Consider the following 20739-nt stretch of genomic DNA (forward strand, 5'->3'; position numbering starts at 1 on the left):
GAAAACTCAACACTGAAATGGTGCGTTTTTGCAGGCATCTGTGTTTTTCTAGGATTTCTCATAGGGACATTAAGTATGATACACTGGGATTTTTCAGGGGAGATGAAGTTCATTTATCTAGGATGGGCATGGATTTGTACCTACTGGAAATCAGGGAGGTCCTGGCCAGGATGTTGAATGTGCAGCGACACTAAGGGGTCATACCTAGGAGGCAGGGGGCCGCCTACTCTCCCGCCTTTTCCTGGATGGCGGGGTTGTTGAAAGTTGGCCAAGATTGGCTGAAGTTTTTAGTTAAGTGTTGGTAGTTTGTGAGCAGGGGCAGGGAAAGGGTAACAAGGTAGGCTAAGTTTAAACTAGATGTTTGATAGTTACAGTTGCACAAAGGCAGGCAGGGGTTTGGGTCATTGGAGGACAGGATTTGTAAATGCAATATTGTGTAAGATTGTGTAAGATGGTTGTTATGTAATGTTATTTTGTATTCGTCAGGGTGGGGGATTTGATCTGGGGATCATAGGGGTGGGGGGGAAAGGGGGGGGGGGGGTCATGTAATTTATGTATAGTGAGGTTTTAGTTTTGTTGCCAGTGTGAATAAATTGTGATATGCACCTGTTTCAATAATGTGGCCTTTTACACACACAAAAATTGGTCTCGGTTTGGCTTGCCCCCCTCCCTCCCAAAGCATCACTCCTGGAACTAACGAAACTCAGAAGATACAGTCTAAATACATACAGAATATTTATATGTATAGATCCACGCTTTTCGGCATCAGTTTTTTTTATTCTGAACACACTGAGCAAGGATTCTCCTTCCATTACTATTGCGGAATATGTTGCTCTTGCAATGTATGCTATGGAGCAGGCTAATTCAGTGACCAGCAGCACATGGCACTGCCCACTAGAGTGGCTTTGTAGATTTTGTTACTTCCCCGGAATATCCCTCTATAGGTCCACAATGGGCGTTTCAAGAAAGTGTGGTATGAACATGTTGACTTGAGTCAACCCATTGTGTAAACCAGTGTTTTTGCATTAGGACTGTCGCATAAAATTAAGATGAATCTGTTTGTTTTATAATGTTGAGTCTCGTTTGCGGCTTAATTTAAGATTGACAAGGATTTTGCCTTTATGTGTTGGAATATAAAAATTGCCGTCCCCCTCACACCCGTTGGCACTTTCATGACGATGTGACAAGGAAGCTGGAAACTTTTGTTTTTTCAACACCATTGCGGCTGCTTCCGGAGGCTGCACAATTCATTTGAGAGCACTGTAAAGCTGAGCTACCATTGCAGTGCCAGGAAATGATCTGCATTACGTCTGTGACAGGACGCGAGAAACGTGGTTACTTAATGTAAACGCCTGCGCCCACCTTGCTCAGATGTGTTTTTGGGATGACTACATTAGCAGACCTCCTTTCCTAATGGCTCCAAGATGACAGATTAGTTTAATAGCTACCTGCATAATCTGGTTGCACTGTGAATATGAACAGTGAATTTGACAGCTTTATCAAGAATGTGATAGACTCAGCCTTTCACCTTTTTGACGAGGTTGAAATGAGTACCATTTGGGTGGAGTACTCCTAGCTGACAACTGGAAAACCTGTTTTGAGTTGTATGTTCATTGAACACATCATGTTTATTAAAATGCATTTTCAAAATGTCAGATATTTGGTGTGTCGCGGTAGAAAAGTGAAAAAGAATGTACTAGTGGTGCAAGCCTATGCCGACACGAGTCACTAAAATCAATAGAAGTTAGATGTAAGAGTTTTTGGCTTTGTGCTAATGTTTTAACAGAAATAAAGTGTGTCCTCTTTCCTGTCAGGGTTCTTCCCAATGTCATTCCCCCCAGCTCTCTCTCATCTAGTCTGTTAAAATCTCTTCCTCACAAACTCACAACCGCCCTCTGTTTCCATCTCCCTCTCGTATTCCTTATCCCCTGCCCCATTCTTTATTAACCATCCCTTTCTCCCGTCACTCACTCACTTCACTCTAAACCATCTTTGGCTCTCGCTGTCTCTCATGCACATATCCTGCTGCGGCATCACGCTCTCCCCTGTCATGCATTATTCCCTGCAACTACTTCCCTATTTTTGTAATTCCTTTTTCCATTTGTCTCATTTATTTTTCACCCACCTCCCCCCCTCGTATCCTATTTTCCATTAATTGATTCTCCAGCATTGTGCGGTCATACGAATGGCAATACCGCTATGCAAATATGATCCCTCCACTGCAAACAAAAAAACTAAAGTAAAAAACATTGTCATTTAAAACCCCAATAGCTCCAACTTTTACAAATGCGAGACCGATTGCACTGCAAATGCTTGTTTGTCTGGGTTGCTTCTGCTTCCCAGTCAGGTCGTGGCAACTGGACTGGCCATGCACAGCGCCAGCACTTTGTAGGGTTTACTTAATGAACATTGGAACGGCCAATTGTGGAAGCAATACAAGAGTGCTGGAGGTGAAAAAAGTGTGCTGGTGCCAAACACTGGCGGTCCCCTTAAAAAATGAAGCACTGATTATGCTCCATTTATACAGGTTTTCGGCCCACTCTCGGAACTCAAGTTTCCCTACTGTTTCAAGTCCCTTTAACATCTGCCGGCTTTGGCATTGATGCTAAAAGAACATGAGGGCTTCAATTTGTTCAGCAGCTGATAAATTGTATATGTAAGGCATTTCCAAAAATTACCTTTCAGTGGGGTTTCCCTCGTTGCAATCTCCCACAAAACGATCCCAAAGCTGGAAGGGAAAGGACAGTGTGGTTATGACATCTGCACATTCTTTTATTGAAATGTTATATATAAACACAGTGGGGCCTGTTCACAAACCGCATTGTGTAGCACATTTAGTGGTACTGCAATAACACTACTCAAGTACTACTAAAGGCTATTCACAAACCTACATGCGGAGGTCTCGGTCGTCGCCTCTGCCTCTCCTATCTTTTCCACATGGAGATCTCTACTCTGACATCAGAGATCACCGCCCCAGGATTGGAGATGCCTGCGTTTTAGCAGTAAACGTGGGAGGGGCAGAAGGAAGTGGCTGATAATAGGGAATACTTAATCATAAATGGCGGGAGTCAAGGGAGGAGTAATGAGGGGTTAAGGGAAAAGTAAGGAAGGGTTTACTTAGGTACATTGCACCCACCTACAAAAGAGTAAGCCCACTGCAATTCAAAAACTGCACTTTCAAAGTTACTACAGCCAAAAAGGACCCAAAACAGTAGCAAAAGCACACCAACTCACTCAGACCTGAAGAAAGTCTAGCACTACACATGACCACCACTGGTACTGCAACACCCTCCCATAGCAAATAAAGGAGGCAGGGATTTAATATGAATACACCCCATAGGTGATAATGATAAAGTGAATTAATGTATTCTGACTTAGACTTAAAAAGCTATATACATTTAATTAAATATAAATAAAAAGTATTTTTTTTTAAATACTCAAATAACTTTTTTAATTTAAATATAAACGTAACTTTATTTTCTAAAAATCACAATTAGTTTTAAGGTATGCTATTCACAACAATAGTAATATTTACCACTTAATAAAGTAACATATTTCTTCAGATGTGTTCTTTAATAAATGTTCAAAATAATTTCAATTACTAAATTAAAAATGTATTAAATATTTATTGTAAAATGTAGTTATTTGTGCTGTGTTTTACATTTAAAATAATACTAAATTTCCATTAATGTTTTATAAAAATATTTGTCCTACTTTTTTAATGTTTAATAATCTTTTTAAAATGTTCCTATACTTTACTACACAGCGATCTATGCCCCTATGGTGGAGTGCTCTGTCTACGTGTGATTGAATACAAGTAGTAACTTTACACTCGTAAATAAGTTTCATCCCCATGGATTCAGGGAGTGGAGGCATGTAAGTCTACTCTTTGTAGTAAATGTACACACATAAGTGATTAATAGCCAAAAGTAGTACATTTACTACAAAGTGCAAAATAAACTTACATGTGTAGATTTACTCATGTGTAAATTTACCTTTGTGACTAGAGTCTGTTGTTCGGTGATATTATGGCAGGGAGAATAGCATGCTGCACTTCATATAAGCTCACTTTCAATTAGCTAAATTTGGTTATTCCACTTCATATAGGGGTTGGGGATTCCAACTAGACAGTAAAACAAACACTACACACTGAGATCTACAGGCAGAGATTACAAGGATGTATAAACAGTGGGACATGTTGCATAAATCTAAGTCAAGTCTACCAAGGCGCCAATTTTCAGATGCAAGCATTCACATTTCCTTAAATGTTTTTAGCTACATAGGGCCTGGCATTACATGATTAAATGTTTCAACTTTTCAAATATGGAACCACTACAAGTTTGACACAGTTCGCCAAAGTGTTTGTGATTCCCCCATTTTAATTTCAATACATATGTTAAATTCATTGAAAAATTGTAGTCCAACTCAATGTAATTTGCCATACATGTCAGCGACACTTAAGTTTTACTTATATTTACAGAAGCCGACCAACCAAAACTGTACCCTGAACAATACCTTCCCATAATTCAATACTGAATGTAGTCCAGTCTATTAAGCCTTAGAGCCAAAACCCATCTACTGCTATTGTGCTCAAATCGCATTGTCAGCAACAGTGAATAGAATGTTTTCACAGGTTTTAGTCATCTGATTATATGGAATACTGTTAATACATGGCAATACAGGATCTCCACAGTTAGTTTGGCATGCCTTCACCATCCCCTCTCTCCTAAATCCACCCATTTTACCCCTGCTGTTAGCAGCTCTCTTGTGAAGCCTTTCTAGGTCATCAGAGCGGTGGCTCGGCCATACCAGCCTCTATATCAAGCAGTTGCGGCTTCTAAAAACCCACAGAGGCCAGGAATATGCAAACTGCTGTAGCAGAGAGTGATAACCAGGGCATTTTTCTTTAATTGCTCACATTTTAGACAAAACATGTTGTGTATTACACCTGTTGTCTATTGCGCCTTTTGCGTATCTATCTCTGCTATGATGCGCTCACTAAAAGGGCAGGGGTGCAACAGAGGCAAGAGATCTAACAGGCTTTAACTGAGTGAGGGGGTTTATGCAAAGAGAAAAGTCAGCAGTAGTTCCTTGGAGTCCCCTTAGGCTCATCATATAGGGTAGACCGAATTGCAGGGCTAAACCCACCCAGAATTACTGAGTATGACAATTGGGGGATCCATTCTGAATGAGTCTCCAGTTATCAATTGAGGCACACATATTGCACCTATTTCGACTGGCAGGGTCTGTACAAAGCCCTCTACATTTTGGGAACATTAGTAAACTGATTTTTTACCATGAGCAGTCAATTGCACAGTGTTCATTGAATGATGATGTGTGCTTGTGGTATCTTGTTGGTATCTTAGGTTACAGAGCCATTTGTACGTTAGGTTCTGTAACCAGGTGGTGATGTACAGACTTGCAACCAGCACACCACTGCTGGAATGGGTTGTTGGAACGGAGTTGGAGAGAGCGGTTTGTAGCTGATGGCAGCTATGTCTGAGGATGGGGTCTCAGCGTAACTGTATCCTAATAAAGAAGCTTGTTGACATGAACTGTCCCTGCGGTCGTCAATTTTAACTTTTGAATGAGTAACCTACGCACTGCTTGAACCTTGTAGTTTGAAAGAATTGTGGCAATAATCAAGGAGGTGTCATATTAGGACAAAGAAGGGCAAATCAGTAGAATAACAAAGACCTCAATGCATCGCAAAGGCAGAGTGTTTTTAACAATTTTGAACCTGTACGGGATTTTGCAATTAGGTATGTTGTGTTAAAATGACCTTCTGTGTGAAACGCTGAGGTAGTTGGAGGCTTGAGGTTTTGTGATGCCAGGCAACCTTGTGAGGACGGAGCTTGACCATTCCAGTCCTTGTACAGGTCTTGAGCACGACAACAGAGTGCTCGTCGCATGCGTCACTATGTAGAACACTAAAGAAGGCATGCGGACATGTGGCCGCCATATTAGATTGGGTCATCATGCATACCGCAAAAAGAAAAGGTGCCGTTTCTTATAGGGAACAGGCCTCAGCGTTGCAAGAGTTCTGGAATTGCCTCCAGTGCAGCAGGAGTTCCCGTGTGTGTCTTAGTGACATGCACATCACTTTTCCAGTAGCAGCTGTCTCAAACTGATCCTCACATATCCTGGTGATAGCACACCTCTCCTTCAATAGTAGCTGGTGTTCTAGTGTGTGTGTCATGGTGGCGCACACACCGGCACGTCTCCTGTAGCACTAGTGTCAAGGTGATCCTCACATGTCCCGGTGATACGCACACCTCTTCTTCAGTTAATGGACTTCCTCAGTAGTAGCAGTATTAAGGTGACTTTCGTGTGTCCTGGTAAAACACTTTGCGTTTTGGCAAACTATATTTTATCACTGCTGAGCCTGGGTTGCGCACGTGAAGGGTGTGTCCCAGTTATATGCAAACTGTACTATTGGGTAGCACCTTTGCTATCAGATTGTTGTGAGAATTTGCGGAGTACTGAATTTTAGTTGTTGACAACTAGAACCACCATTTGCCTCATTAGTTATAAAATAGGGAGGAGTTTCTACTTCTGTAATATAGGAAGTCAACTATCATGCAGGATGATACTGCACCACCATTTCTCCTGGTGAGCCACCAATACAATGGATTACATGGAATAAGGTCTTTGCACATTATGCAAGAGTATGTATCATTAACTGAGTGCTGAAAGGAGAACCTCTCTGTTATTACACTGTCTGGGGCCAGAGGGGTAAGATGTATTTGAACATCTACCTGAGCTATCGGGTGATGAGGTGGCAGGGTTAAATGAATATGACATTTGTGTGAAGGAGCTTGACTTGCATTATCTTCCTACATTAAGCTAATTCCTTTAACGCTACAATTTTGGGAGGAGACTGCAACGTCAAAGTGAGACTTTGGAGCAGTACATAACAGACCCCTGTGGGTTAGCTTCAACATGTAGTTTTGTGAGCAACATTGATGAATGACTAAGGACCAGTTTATGCTGGCTGCACTTTGGAGAAGGCTAAGGAAATAATGTGGCAGAAAGGCAGTCCCTTATTACATGAGGTCTTGACAATAGCCAAAACACATGAACATTCAAAGACATGTGTTTAAGTTATTTGAAAAGATGCATTACATGCAAGCAAAGATGAAGGAACTTCTGTTAATGTGGTATCTGAGAAAGGCAATGAGAACAAAACTAGTCAAGATAAAAGTAATACAAGACACAGAACAGGCTGGACATTTTCAGGTGTGGTGGACGCGGGCCAATTGGCAATTAATAAAATGTCACCTGATGGAAGATTACTTGTAAGAATTGTGAAAGGAAGGGTCCTGTAACTAAATGCTGTGAGAAAAGTTAGAGAAGTGGATTGGGATGATGACCTGGTAGAAGAAGTGGTGGTCTTGCAAAACAAAGTTGAGGGTTTGGAAGGGTCCCTGGAAATGCTACAGGTCAATGGAGAATCCTTCAAGATGTTGTTTGACTCAGGAACCAAAATAACATTGATACTTCACATCTATTATGAGGATAAGCTGAAAAGCAAAGTCAAAATTTTAAAGATGGATATTAAATCCAGAGGATATGCTGTGGAACCGATAAAGCTGGCAGGATACTTTTGGGGGACAATAGCATCTAAGGATAGAATAATACCAAGAAAAATGTATGTGTCAGTGAAAGGTGATTCTTTAATAAGTTGGATCCATCAACGTGATCTCTATGTGTATCTTGACCCCAATGAAAATCCTGTTGTTCATGTGAGAGACATTCCGGTAGTTCGTAGTGTGTCGGATGGCCGTGAGAACTTTCTGAATGAATTTTCTTGTGTCTTCAAGAAGGAAATGGGTTGTCCGAAGAACTATGGGGCATATCAGCAACAACCGGAGATAATTATCGCTAAGCGCACTTAGCGCTAGGATAATTATCGCCGGCTAGCGTGGATTTTTATCGCTGAGATAGCATGCTATTAACAACGCTTATCTCAAAAGCGATAAAAATCCTCACGCTAACTGCCTAACGTGAGGTTATCGCTGGAAACCCAGCGATAATCTCACGCAATGTGGTGTTAGCTTGATGATAGGGACTCACAAACTTAGCCATGATATCCACCTTCCATAGGATATCATGGCTAAGTCAGTCCTGAAGCAGGCGTAAGGAAAGTAGCGATAACAGGGGTTATCACTACATTTCTTGCCGCCATGCTTCATAGCGTGGGGCTTGATGATAGGAGAAATGTCAGGTCAGGAACGCCCACTTTGCATCTAATTAGAGATGCAAAGCTGGGTCGTTAGGAATTCCTACGCTAACCCAAGTTTTCACGCGTTAGCGTGAGCTTGCTAATTAGGCGATAAAATTATTGCCGCTTTTCGGCCGAAAACGGCCGCAAAAGCGACGATAATTCTATCGCCTCGCCTTGCTGATATGCCCCTTTATGCATGAGATTTGGCTCAAAGCCAATGCAGTTCCAAAAGCGGCTAAGGTTAGGAATGTGCCTTTGACAGTCAAGAAGAGTATGAAAAAGGAATTGGTCAAATTGATTCCCAATGGCACAATTCAAGAAGTGGAAGCCTTGGAGTGGATTGACCCTGTGGTGAATGCATGCAAGGTCAATAGCGAGGCTAGATTATGTGCAGATTTGTGGGAGCTCAACAAGGCAGTGAGTGTGGACCACTATCCTCTTTCTAATATCAGTGAAATGCTGAGCTTGTTGAATAGGGCTAAGCACTTTTCATCATTGGACCTTAGTTCTCTGTATCACCAAATAAAGCTGACCGACTGTTCACAGGACTTGACCACCTTTGCCACTCCCTTTGGTACGTTCAAGTTTCTGAGGAAGCCTTCTGGGCTCATTTCAGCAACCTCTGTTTTTCAGAGGGCTATGGAAAGGTTACTAAAGTGAGTGAAGGTTTATCAAGATGATATTCTGGTGATAGGGGCTTACATAGGGAAACACAATGGAAGGCTGCATGAAGTGCTTGAAAGTCTGCAGAAGGGTGGACTGACTTTAAAATGTGAAAAGTCTAATCACTGGATCAGGGATTTGACCAAAGAAAGGACTGGTGGGCACAATTGGTAATCTACCCTTGCCCAAGAGTAAAGATGAACTAATAAAATTTTTGGGCATGGCATAATTTTATAGCAAGTTCATACTTGCGTTTGCTGTAAGGAAACTTAATCTCAGGTCACAGTTAAAAAGGGGCAAATCATTTTTCTGGTGTGCTGTTTGTGATAGGGAACTTAAGGATGTAAAATCTGGTTTGGAAAATGCCTCGGACATAGAGAGCGTTGACACCAAGGATAACATCATTGTAATGACGGATGCGAGTTCCAAAAGGGTTAGGGGCTGTTTTGATGCAACAGTCAGGAGGTGTGTTTAGAACTATTTTATTTATTTCATGTGGTCTGAAAGGTGCGGAGACTAACTAGTCAGTTATTGAAGAAGAGGCCCGATGCATATTTTTGGCAGTGAGGAAGCTAAGAAAAGGTCTTTGGGGACGCAAGTTTGAGGTAAAGACAGATGTCTTAAAGACGTTTTTAAAAATAAAGCTATGAACCAAATTTCAAGTCACATTCAACACTGTGTTGTTGCACTTCAGGAGTTTGAATATGAGCTTACACATGTGCCTGTGGCAAGTAATTTGGAGGCTGACAGCCTCTGTAGGTTATATTCTGACTTGAAAACTGACGATCTTTTGCAAGAAGAAAGCTTTGATGGAGAAGAGTTTGATGAGGATGTGAATGTGTGTGTTGTCACAGAGGGAATTGTACAGGAAGAAGAGTGGAAAAGTGCATTGCAAGATGATGTGTGTTAGCAGTATGTAATAAAAATGGTGTTGGAGGGTTGGTCAAGCAAAAACAGGCGTGATAAGTATGCCTTGGCAAATTGGGAAGTATGCAATGAGTTACCTGTTGTGGATGGAATACTATTGAGAGGGAGTAAACTAATTCCTCCCCTGGAGCTAAGAGATAGATTGGTGAAAAGTGATCATGCCAGTCAAATGGGAAACTCAAAAACAAAGGAAAGGGTCAGGGAGTGTGTAAGATCCTTGAAGGTTGCTGAAAGGATCACGCAAAAGGCACGTTTTGCAGAAGAGCTACAGGTATATTTCGTAGTAAGAAGAAACCCATTAAGGTCCCAGCCAGTACATCCAACAGGTCATCTGTATATTTTGAAATACCACATTCTCTCACCTAGGATACCAACACCCAGTGTAGGTCCCTAGGTTCCCATGACACTATGACATCAGAAGCAGAACAACCTCAGGATGCCACACATCTTCCCCCACAAACACAGGGAAAGAGAAAGAAACATGAAAGAATAAACAAACACAAGGCAACGATATAAACTATAACATTGTAGTAATCATGCAAAATAGAATAAACTTTAAGATTGAAGACTTCAAGAAACATACTCTTTCAAATAGTCTGGCCTCTTAACAATCCTAGAGGACAAACGTGTAGAAACAATTGGAGTGGGAACAGCCTTTTCTCCACTCGAAAAATCATCAACACTCACACGCCCATCGTAAAGTGCAACCCTGCTCAAATTCCAAACTCGGTGATCTTGAGTCCTAATAGCATTATTGAACACCTTTATGACACTAATGGGTCTAGAAAATACAACTTTGGAACCAGGTTGCCTGATGACAACCATATCACCTAGACTTCTTTGAGTCAAAGTAAGATTTCCTAGCTAAAGTCTTAGCCTCCTCCCTCTGCCGCCACTCAGGACAAACATTCTTAGATGAAGTTGGAGTAACAGAATCTTTCAAATTCCTCACCCAAGATGGTTCAATCATGGTAAAAGGAGATCTTCCCCTGAAAAGGACAAAAGGTGACTTGCCAGTTGTGCTATGTGGAGTCATCCTGTAGGTCTCCACCTTTCTCAGGACCTCCTCCTTCCAATTCAAACCTGAGCTTTTGGCCCAAGAAATGGTTTCCTTTAGCACCCTATTAAACCTTTCAACCATTCCATTGGTTTCTGGGTGATAAAGGGAGCATCTCTTGTGCTTAATGCCACGATTTCTCAAGAAAACTTCCATTTCAAGTGACACAAGTTGGACCCCATTATCAGCGAGGATTGTGTCAGGGTAACCCTCCTGAGCTATGAGATTTTCCAAGAATCTTATCACAATCCTTGTCTCTATACCAGTGGTAAAATGGATCTCCGGCCACCTAGAGAATAAATCCATGAGCACCAGGACGAAAACCTGTTGGCCTTCAGAATGAATGGGACCAAGAATGTCTAATGCCACCTCCTTCCAAGGCCCAAGGGGTAATTCCCTTACTGCCATGGGTTGTACTCTAACCACTTTTGACTTTTCACACATCGCACACACCAGGCAGTCTCTAACAACTCTCTCAACCTGCAAATCTATGCCTGGCCACCAGTAGGAGGAGCGAAGTCTCTCTTTAGTTTTTAATATTCCAGAATGAGATTCATGAGCAAGATCAATTAAGACTTTCCGAAGATTGAGAGGAGGAACCAACCTTGTTCCTTGAAGTAAGAATCCATCACACTCACCCAACTCATCCTTTAAACACCAAAACGTGGAAGCTTCTTCCGAAGCCTGTTTCTTTGAGTGCCAACCATTGTGAATAAGAGACAGAACTTCAGTAAGTACAGGTTCAGATGATAATTCAAGACGCCACTGATCCTCATCAATAATTTTCTCACTAATAACACAAACATGAACTTCACTCTGCTTGCATTCTTAATCAGAGACACTTTCTTCAACCTCCCCCACTAGTCTTGAAAGAGTGTCCCCGAATACCATTCTCAATACCAGGAATGTATCGAATATTAAAATCATACTCCTGTAGAGCAATAACCCATTTTGGTATTCTGCTGGAAACTAAGTCAATACCCTTCTTGGTGAAGATTTCACAGAGGGGCTTATGGTCAGTTTTTACCAAAAACTTGGTACCCCAAAGAAACTTTTTCAGTTTCTCGATAGCCGAAAATACTGCTAACGCCTCCCTTTCACTAACAGAATAGCGTGACTCAGCATCCTTGAGCTCTCGAGAGACAAACATGACAGTGTCAACTCCACCTTCACCTTCTTGTTGGAGAACAGCCGCTAGACCTTTGACACTCGCATAAGTAACACATTATTGGTCACAGAGCTCATTCCATTTCAACGCAACACCTTTCCTTAAGAGTGTCCAGAGAGTTCAGCAAAGTTTTCAACAAATTTGTTATAATATTCCACCATCCCGAATAATTCCATAAGCTCCTCTCTAGAGGTTGGGGCCCTCATGCGAGAAATTGTATCCACAAGGTTGGACTTAGGTGGGATCCCTTCACCGGAGACAGTGTGGCCTAAATACTCAATGGTGGTGGTACGAAAACTTACATTTTTCTGCCTTAATGGTAAGATTAGCCTCATCAAGTCTACTCAGGACATCATTGAGACGCTGTTCATGTTCTTTATCATCCTAGCCAAACACCAGAATGTCGTCCAGGTAGACGCATACTCCTTCACAGCCCTTGAGTGTCTTTTCCATAGCACGTTGGAAGACTGACGCCGCAGACAACAGGCCAAAAGGCATCCTCACAAATCTAAATGTTACACAGGGAGTTATGAAGGCCGTAAAGTCCCTTGAAGCTTCAGCCAATTCAACGTGATGATAGGCCAAGGCTAAGTCAATAGTGCTGAAGACCTTGGCTCCCCCAAGTAAGATCAAAAGCTTAGAAATGTTAGGGAGGGGATATCAATCAACTATGACAGACTTGTTTAATTGCCTCAAGTCCACACACAGACGGAGAGATCCATTGGCTTTGCGGGCTGCAACCACCGGAGCCAATCATTCTGTCCCCTCAACTTCCTCAATGATCCCACCTTGCTTTAGCTTCTCTAATTCTTTTTTCATCTCATCCCTGACCGCTAAAGGTACATTCCTCACTTTGCAGCTCGAGGGTTGAGAATCATTGCGAAGATGTATTTCAAGTTTAAACCCTTTAAGACAACCAAGTTAATTCCTACACACTTTTGGGAATCTCTGTTTGATTCAGCTCTCCATAGGGGCAGCAGAATCTCCTTGAACAGTATTGACCTCCAACTTTAACTTAATTGGAGAACAGCTGCCCGGGTCAAGCATAACGCCCAAATCCCCTTGGTGGAACCAACTGATGATACTGTCTCCTTCTTCTGACACATAGACCTTGCCAGAGGTATAACGTTCCTTATATTCAATGAGACCTGTGAAATAACCATGTAGAGGTATGGGTTCCCCACCATAGGCTAAGGGACGGATGTCTGGTTTAAGCAGAGATACCTTGTGAGCCAATTTGGTTAAGAAGAAAACCTTAGAGATGATAGTAATTTTTGCACCTGAATCAAAAAGAACTTTGGTAGGTTCACCTTCCAACAAAATGGTATCAATGGGGCATGATTTATTAGGGACATCAGATTCTACTTGAACAACGATCTGACCACAAAATCTTCTTCAGATATCTCAGTCTCAATACATTTAACATTAGAGGTGGTCAACTTCGATTTACATACATTGGCAAGATGGCCTTTCTTTTTACATTTCGAACAAGTCTCATTGCGTGCAGGACATTTCTAATCATTTGCATAATGACCAAGTCTATCACACCTGAAATACTTTGGAGTGAAGGATTTACTTTTACCAAGCCTGGGCGGTAAATTCCATTCCGCTCGCGGAATTTGTGGAATTTGGGTAATTTCGCGTTCCGCGGAGAACGCGGAATTGCCCAAAATTCGGCGTTCCGCGGCTTCACAGAATTTTTTGCTTGTTCACGTTCTCAAAATGCGTGTTCACAAGATATTTCCCCCAAGCACACAAACAGCGTTCGCAAACAGGAAAAAAGCATCGCGAACAAGCAATTCCGCACGCTCGAGGAATTTCTGCGTGCTCGCAGAGATATTTTACCATTTTGCGGAGCTTTGCGTAGTGTGACTACGCAAATTTCGGCCACCCCTACTTTTACCTTTAACTACACTATCAGGTTTAGGCACAGATTTCGAGTCATCTCTAACAGCTTGAACAGCTGCGTGCTAATCTTTTATAGTGTCAACACACTTCAAAGAGATGTTCAACCCTTTTAGCCACTTGGATGACTTCATCCAAGGAGGGTTCATCTCTTAACCAAAGTCTTCTCGGATCCTTTCTATGTTGCATCCCAACATGAATTGATCCCTAATTCTTTCATCCAACAGATCAGCAAACTTGCAGGATGATGCGAGTTTCCTTAGTTGAGTAATATAACCCTCAACAGTCTCAACTTCATTTTGTAACCTGCTAGCAAACTGATGCCTTTCTAATATAGTGCTAACCTTAGGAAGGTAATGTTTGTCAAGTTTTTTTTAAACAAATTTCAAATTCATTTAGGTCTCTTGCTTCTGCATCACTAAGCTCAGGAAGATGATCAAAGACATCTTACCCTTCAGAACCTAAACAGTGAAGCAGTAGAGAAAACCTACGTTCAGCACTTAAACTTACTCCACAATCCCTGGCATAACGCTCAAATACTCTGTTCCATTTTTGCCACTTAATGGGAGGTTCCCCAGGAGACATTAGAAGCAAGCATTGGCATAGACAATAGGTCTCGCCTTTGGGACCTTATAAGTATTTAGTTATGCAGCACAATATCCTTGGTGCAACAACATCAACTGTTGCATGGCTAAACACTTATAAGGTCCCACAGGTGAGACGTATTGGCTATGCCAATGCTTGTTTTCAAATGCCAACCACCTTGTCCTCTGAACCTTTCAGTTTCCCCGACCCCTTAATTCGGCAACAACACCAACGGTCACGTTTCTGGCCTGCATTAAAGGGTAGACATCGGAGGGAAAGTGCACCAGAGTTGTACAATTAGTAGTAGGTTTTCAAACATGTACATGGCTTTTCAGGCTCCATTTACAGGCCTCCTCTTGAAGTAATCAGCTAAGTCCGGTCCAAAAAGCAAATTCACGCAAGGTTTGCTCTGCTACAAGTGGCTCTGCTTCGCCCATGGACCGACCAAGAAAAGACCAATTGTAGGCGGATAAAATATTTCAAAGAAACCCACTGCACTGAAAAATGTATTGCTTGGAGGTTCCTTTATCAGTCTAAAGAAAGCAATAGAGAAGGGAGGCTAATTTAGAGCCAGGACAGTATACCATGGTTTCCTCTTTTGTGCTTAATCAGCTGCAAGCTGGAGTTCTTATTGGAGCAGGGCTGCTCACGCCTTCTCGTTCTATCACTCAGTTTAAACTAAATAGTAAAACAAAAAATATCAGTGTGAGAGTCTGGCTTAGTGGCCCACACCAAGTTCTCTTCAGTCAGCCATGCTTTTGAAAAGGGTGAGCAAGGACGAATTAAAACCTAGAACACTGGGGCAGCTTCTCCCTGCTGGACGGCTAAGGGATGGAATTTGATTAAGTTTTTTAAAATTTAATGTTGCCCCAAAATATTTTCTTATGCGTTTGATTACCTGAATATTGGGATGTTTTTTTTGTGTGTGGGGGCGGGGGGGGGGGGGGTTCTTGTTGCTTCAATATCACCTTTGGAAAATTTCTTATTTTACGATAATGTTTAAAACTTAATTTGAGAAAAAGATTTTGTTTTCATGACTAAAACTGTTAGTGAGATCAATTATTCTACTGAGACTTTTTTCTTTAAACTTTAACTACTAAACACACACCAAGTATTGATGGTGTGATAATAATTGAAAATGTTTCAACTCAACTCATTTTAAGAAAGGAAGGGAAGAACAAAGGAAAAAGAGGAGTTGAAGAGAAAGGAAGGTAGGTAGATCAAAGAAGGAAGAGAAAAAGAAAGGTGAAAGGGGAATAAGAAAGAACGGACAAGGAGAAAGGAATTTGGGGAAGGAAGAAAAAAACCGATGTTAAAACATAAGAGGGAATGAAGACATACGAGGGACGGAAGGTATGGACAAGACGAAAGTGAAGGAAGACAGTAGGGAACGGAGAAGTTCGACAGGATGAGTGGCTAAAAGGCAAAGGAAATGAATCACAGAGGGAAAGACAAAAACAGGAGAGAAAAGTGTGAAATATTGTGAGTAAAGGAAAAAGGCATGGAGAGGGAGAATGAGACACATTCAGGGTTTGCAGACTTGTGAGTTTTTCCTTAAAACTAATGTTTCTGTGATCTGATATCTTCCTATTTGAGTGTCCAGTCATCTTTAGATCTTGCTGGCAAAAGGCCGGTATGCTGCAAGTTTACATCAATATGAAAGAAACCATATTCAAGTTGACAGATTACAATATCCATCTGGCTCCACGGGGTGGGGGGGGAGCAATTTTAAATTCACCAAAGGCAAACAAGGTAAATCGGAATAAAGCAAGCTGATAGGTAGACGATGGACAAATAGATAAGGAAACTGCTCCACGCCAAATGGCAGCCCGAACATTTATGATGGCCATACCTAACTTAAGATAAACATATTTTACTCTTTACAATGTAGCATGTTTACATAAGTGTATTTGGAAAGGATACTGAACTTACAGCTATAAAAAGCTAGTTCGTTATATGATGCTTTCCAGATTGCCCTGATGCGTGGTCTGCAAGCCCAGTCACGCGCATAATGCAACAGGACTTAAATTTACATAAAAAGCAGCAGAATCAGATGATGGCAAAGCCAATCCTCCTATAAAATCAACACAAGCCTTTCGTCAAAACGGAGATCAACAAAGAAAACACAAATGAGGCATTTTTTGTTTCATTAGCTTGTCAAGAAACGCGAGCAACAAGCTCGGGAGTTGTGTGCGGGCGCAAGCGCAAAAAAAAAAAAAACAGGCGAGTGGTGCGCGCGAAAGGAGAGGCCAGGGCGCTGAAAGCTGGCGGCTGCGCGCGTGAACGCGCACGTGAACGCAAGTGCTAGATCGTGTGGCAGCACTTTTAAAAGCCCTAACTAAATGTCTCGGAGAGCAGCGCATGCGCTAGCTCAGACTAGACCTAAAAATGGAGGAGCAGTTACATTCTGCATGGTTGATCTCAAGAGTAGGTAAAACCAAGGTAAGTAATTTTATAACAATAAAAGCGAAAATGTGAAACACTGATTACTTATACCAACTGTGAGTATGTAACAACCAGAATAAATGTAGCATTGAAAAACAAGTGGTACACTAAGCAGAAACAGAGCACAAATTAAAGCTGTAAGAACATGGTAACTCGCAAAGTCTCACAATAGGCATACAGAATGACTGTGGCACACCTAATCCTAATAAAATGTGTGCGAGTCACAGAAGTGGCACGCTGACTTGATATGACCTGTTGGACGTAGATTGAGAGGCCTTGAATAAAGTGTGTGCATGTCACAGAAGAGGCACGCTGTATTGAAATGACAAGTTGAAACAGTTGGAGTGTTATTGATAAAATGATTGATCCTTTCAAGTGTGCGTGTCACTGATAGTGCACACCAAAGAAAAGAAAAGTGTATTAAAATTACCCTGAATATTGTGTGCGTGTCACAGAAGTGGCACGCAGGTTAGCATAACAATTGGCTGCAAATAACTCCAACTGTATTTGTGTGCGTGTCACAGACGTGGCACGCAGCCTTCTGTTGAGAGTAGCAGTAAACACAAGATGGCGGCTGCAAGGGTAACACAGGGACAAATATGTGACGCCGTAACCTGTAACTTCAGAGCCACGCAATGATGAGACGGAAACCACACAGAAAATGGAGGGAGCGGCATCACCAGAATTTGATGAGCGCAGTGGGTTGGAACATAGAGAGAGAGTTCGAAGAAACTTGGAGAGAGACACTTGCGGAGACCACGCGAGGTAAGAAGTAACTTACTTCAAATGTAAACAGCTCCCCAATAGCTTTTCCTCAAAATAAACGGCAGCATCCAAATAACGGCATCCAAGTCACGTCCAGCAGGCCTCATAAAAGTCACATCCAAATAAATGGCAGAAGAAGCTCTCGGAAAAGTCACGTCCAGCAGCCCTCATAAAAGTCCCATGCAGCACCTTGCCCCCAGACAAATCAAGGTGGCAGGTCAACACAAAGGGCAATAAAGTCAAAGACACAGTTTAAACACGATCAGGAGCTTTTCACACATCGAGTTGTGCACACACACACACACACAGAAAAGCAGGGCAGTTACTCGAGAGAAATTCCAGTGCTTGGATATTGAAACGAAAAGTAAACGATAAAGTTGCAGGAATGGTCAACGACTTTTGAGCTGGAGGGAACAGTTGAGATAAAAAACTCCTCCTGTTAATTTAAAAGAACCGCATTTCCTACAAAGAAAAGAAAAGGGTACACTACCTGAGGTAGGAGTATTGACTCACCACCAATTGAAGAACAATATTAAAAGGTGTAGTTGAGGCTGTTAGGTTCCTCTTCCTTTGGAAAAACTTGCAGCTGCCGACTACGCCAGTGTAAGATCCTTGAAGGTGGCTGAAAGTATCCCACAAAAGGCAGGTTTTGCAGAAGAGCTTCAGGTTTATTTCTTAGTAAGAAGAAACCCATCCAGGTTCCAGCCAGTACATCCAACAGCTCATTTGTCTATTTTGAAAAAACACATTCTCTCACCTAGGATACCAACACCCAGTGTAGGTTCCTAGGTTCCCATTACACTATGACATCAGAAGCAGAACAAGCTCAGGATGCCACAGAGTGCTATTGGTGGTCATCAATAGACTTATGGTTGAGAGGAAGGTATGTGATTGCACTGAATGGGTGTGGGGTGACAAGGTGATAAAGTGCAGAACGTAGCTCGTGGTGATTAGGGAACAGGCTTCTGGACCATGGGTTGACACTGCTCCAGACATACTTGGGCCAGTAAGAGTAAGTTCACATGAGAGGTATGTGTTGATGTGTCTGGACATGTATTCTCGCTGGCCAGATATTAAGGTGGTCAAATCTATTGAATCCAAGGATGTGATTTGTTTCTTAAGGGAACTGTTCGAATGAGAGGGGTTTTCCTACCAATAATGTCATGGACAATGGAGTGCAATTGACCTCCGCAGTGGTTGAAGAATTTTTTGAGGGTGAGAGGGGTGAGGCATAAGAAGGCTGCTCTTTATTATCCTGAGTCTAATGGTGTAGTGGAACGCCATATAAAGGTCTTGAAAGAGTTATTTGCAACTGCCTTTGGCATGTGGTATGAACTGGGGGGAAGGCATGAGAATAAAAGTGAGGGAGTATCGTCTAATCCTGCATTCAACTATGGGAGCAACTCCTTTTCACCTCTTCAAAGGAAGGTTGCCCAGCTGTGAGGTTATCTCGGCTTGGGTTAATGAGAAAAGGATGGAGGTAGATGAGCATGTTGGTGAGGTAAGACGACGGAAAGAGAGAAGAAGAAAAGAAAATTAAAGTTAAGGTGCTTTATGGCAAAAGGAAAGCTGCCAAAGAGACAGTTGTGCAAGTCGGTGATTGGATCAAGATGAAATCTCCCAGAGGTGTGAGAATTTCTAGTACAGCCAGCCCTGTAGGTTAAAGAAGGTGTTTATTAATGCAGTGGAAACTGATAATAACAACATTTGGAATCTCAACAGGGTTGACAAATGCAGTTCTGTTTTAGGGGGAAGTGTAACCTCTTTGGATAAGAATCCGGCTGAGGAGCTCAACAGTTGACCTCAATGTGAAAGGATGGGATCGGCTCGGTTATGTGACTATGTCTAATTTAGTACCATGTGCTTATTTATTTATTTATTTTCTTTATAGTGACAATAATGCACTGTATATTTCTCTTTTGTTGTTTAGTCTGGGAGACTTATAGTTTTTGTTTTTGTTTTCTTTTAGGTAAAATGAGGAAGGTGATGTGGTATCTTAGGTTGAAGGACCATTAGTATGTTAGGTTGTGTAACCAAGTGGGGATGTGCATACTTGTAACCAGCGCATCACTGCTGGAGTAGATTGTTGAAGAGAGTTGGAATGAAGTTGGAGAAAGTGATTTGTAGCGAATGCCAGCCATGTCGCGGATGAAGTCTCTGCTTAACTGGAACCTAATAAAGAAGTTTGTTGACAAGAACTGTCCTATTCTAAAAGCTCTTGGCAGCTGTATCTCTGAATTAATCTTGGATGAGTTATTTGAGCAATCAAGTTGAGCGACAGATGTTCCTTTCATTAAGTAAATGTGAGAAAATGCTACAGGAGAAATGGAAGCACATTTTAAAAATCAAAAATTAACTATGGCAATAGGTCTAGTGTTAGCTGCCAGCGTTTTGGCTTTGTCAATGCTTGTTTTGTTATGGATTTTGCACACTTTTATTATTGGAAAAGCTGCAGGGCTGTCATCAGTCTAGAAAAACACATCGGGCATATCAAAGAGCACACATTGCTGCAGCAGTCCCTGGAACTTAAGGGAAATGCTTTGTGTGTGTGTAAGAAATGTGTTCACATTGACTAGGGTGTGAGCCCTGATGAAGCAGCAACAACAATCCATGTCAGGGTAAGGCATGAGCAAACCCCAAATTAACCTCTGCTCAACCCCCTGGTAGCTTGACACAGAGCAGTCAGACTTAACTTAGAGGCAATGTGTAAAGTATCTGTGCAACACTTCAAACAGTAAAGCAGTAATAAGACCTCACAAAAAGATCCCACATCAGGTTAGAAAAATAAAGCACATTTTAATCAATATCAAATCGAATCAGTGGAACTGGAGTTATGAATTTTTAAAGAATAAATTGTAAAATAGGGCCTAAAAGCCCATAACACCAATCATGGCTCTCTGGTTGGACTGGGTCAAACTCAAAGGATCAGGCCGACAGTGATGGAGCACCGGTCAGATACAGTTCCAGATTAGTCCCGCTGATGGTTTACCTTATCAA

The 20739-nt window shown here is 41.8% G+C and overlaps 1 protein-coding gene across 5 annotated transcripts in view; it reads right to left on the reverse strand.

Moving 5' to 3' along the window:
• The window catches only part of MLKL (mixed lineage kinase domain like pseudokinase), a 642399-nt gene that overhangs the window by 42849 nt on the left and 578811 nt on the right, over positions 1–20739 (reverse strand). For all 5 annotated transcript variants that reach the window (XM_085639671.1, XM_085639670.1, XM_085639672.1 and 2 more), the window contains one exon: positions 2679–2728. In XM_085639671.1, the coding sequence (XP_085495797.1) occupies positions 2679–2728 (50 nt within the window). The remainder of the gene's footprint in view (positions 1–2678; positions 2729–20739) is intronic.

Source organism: Triturus cristatus, chromosome 12, assembly GCF_964204655.1.
Source record: "Triturus cristatus chromosome 12, aTriCri1.1, whole genome shotgun sequence".
NCBI classification, from domain to species: Eukaryota; Metazoa; Chordata; class Amphibia; order Caudata; family Salamandridae; genus Triturus; species Triturus cristatus.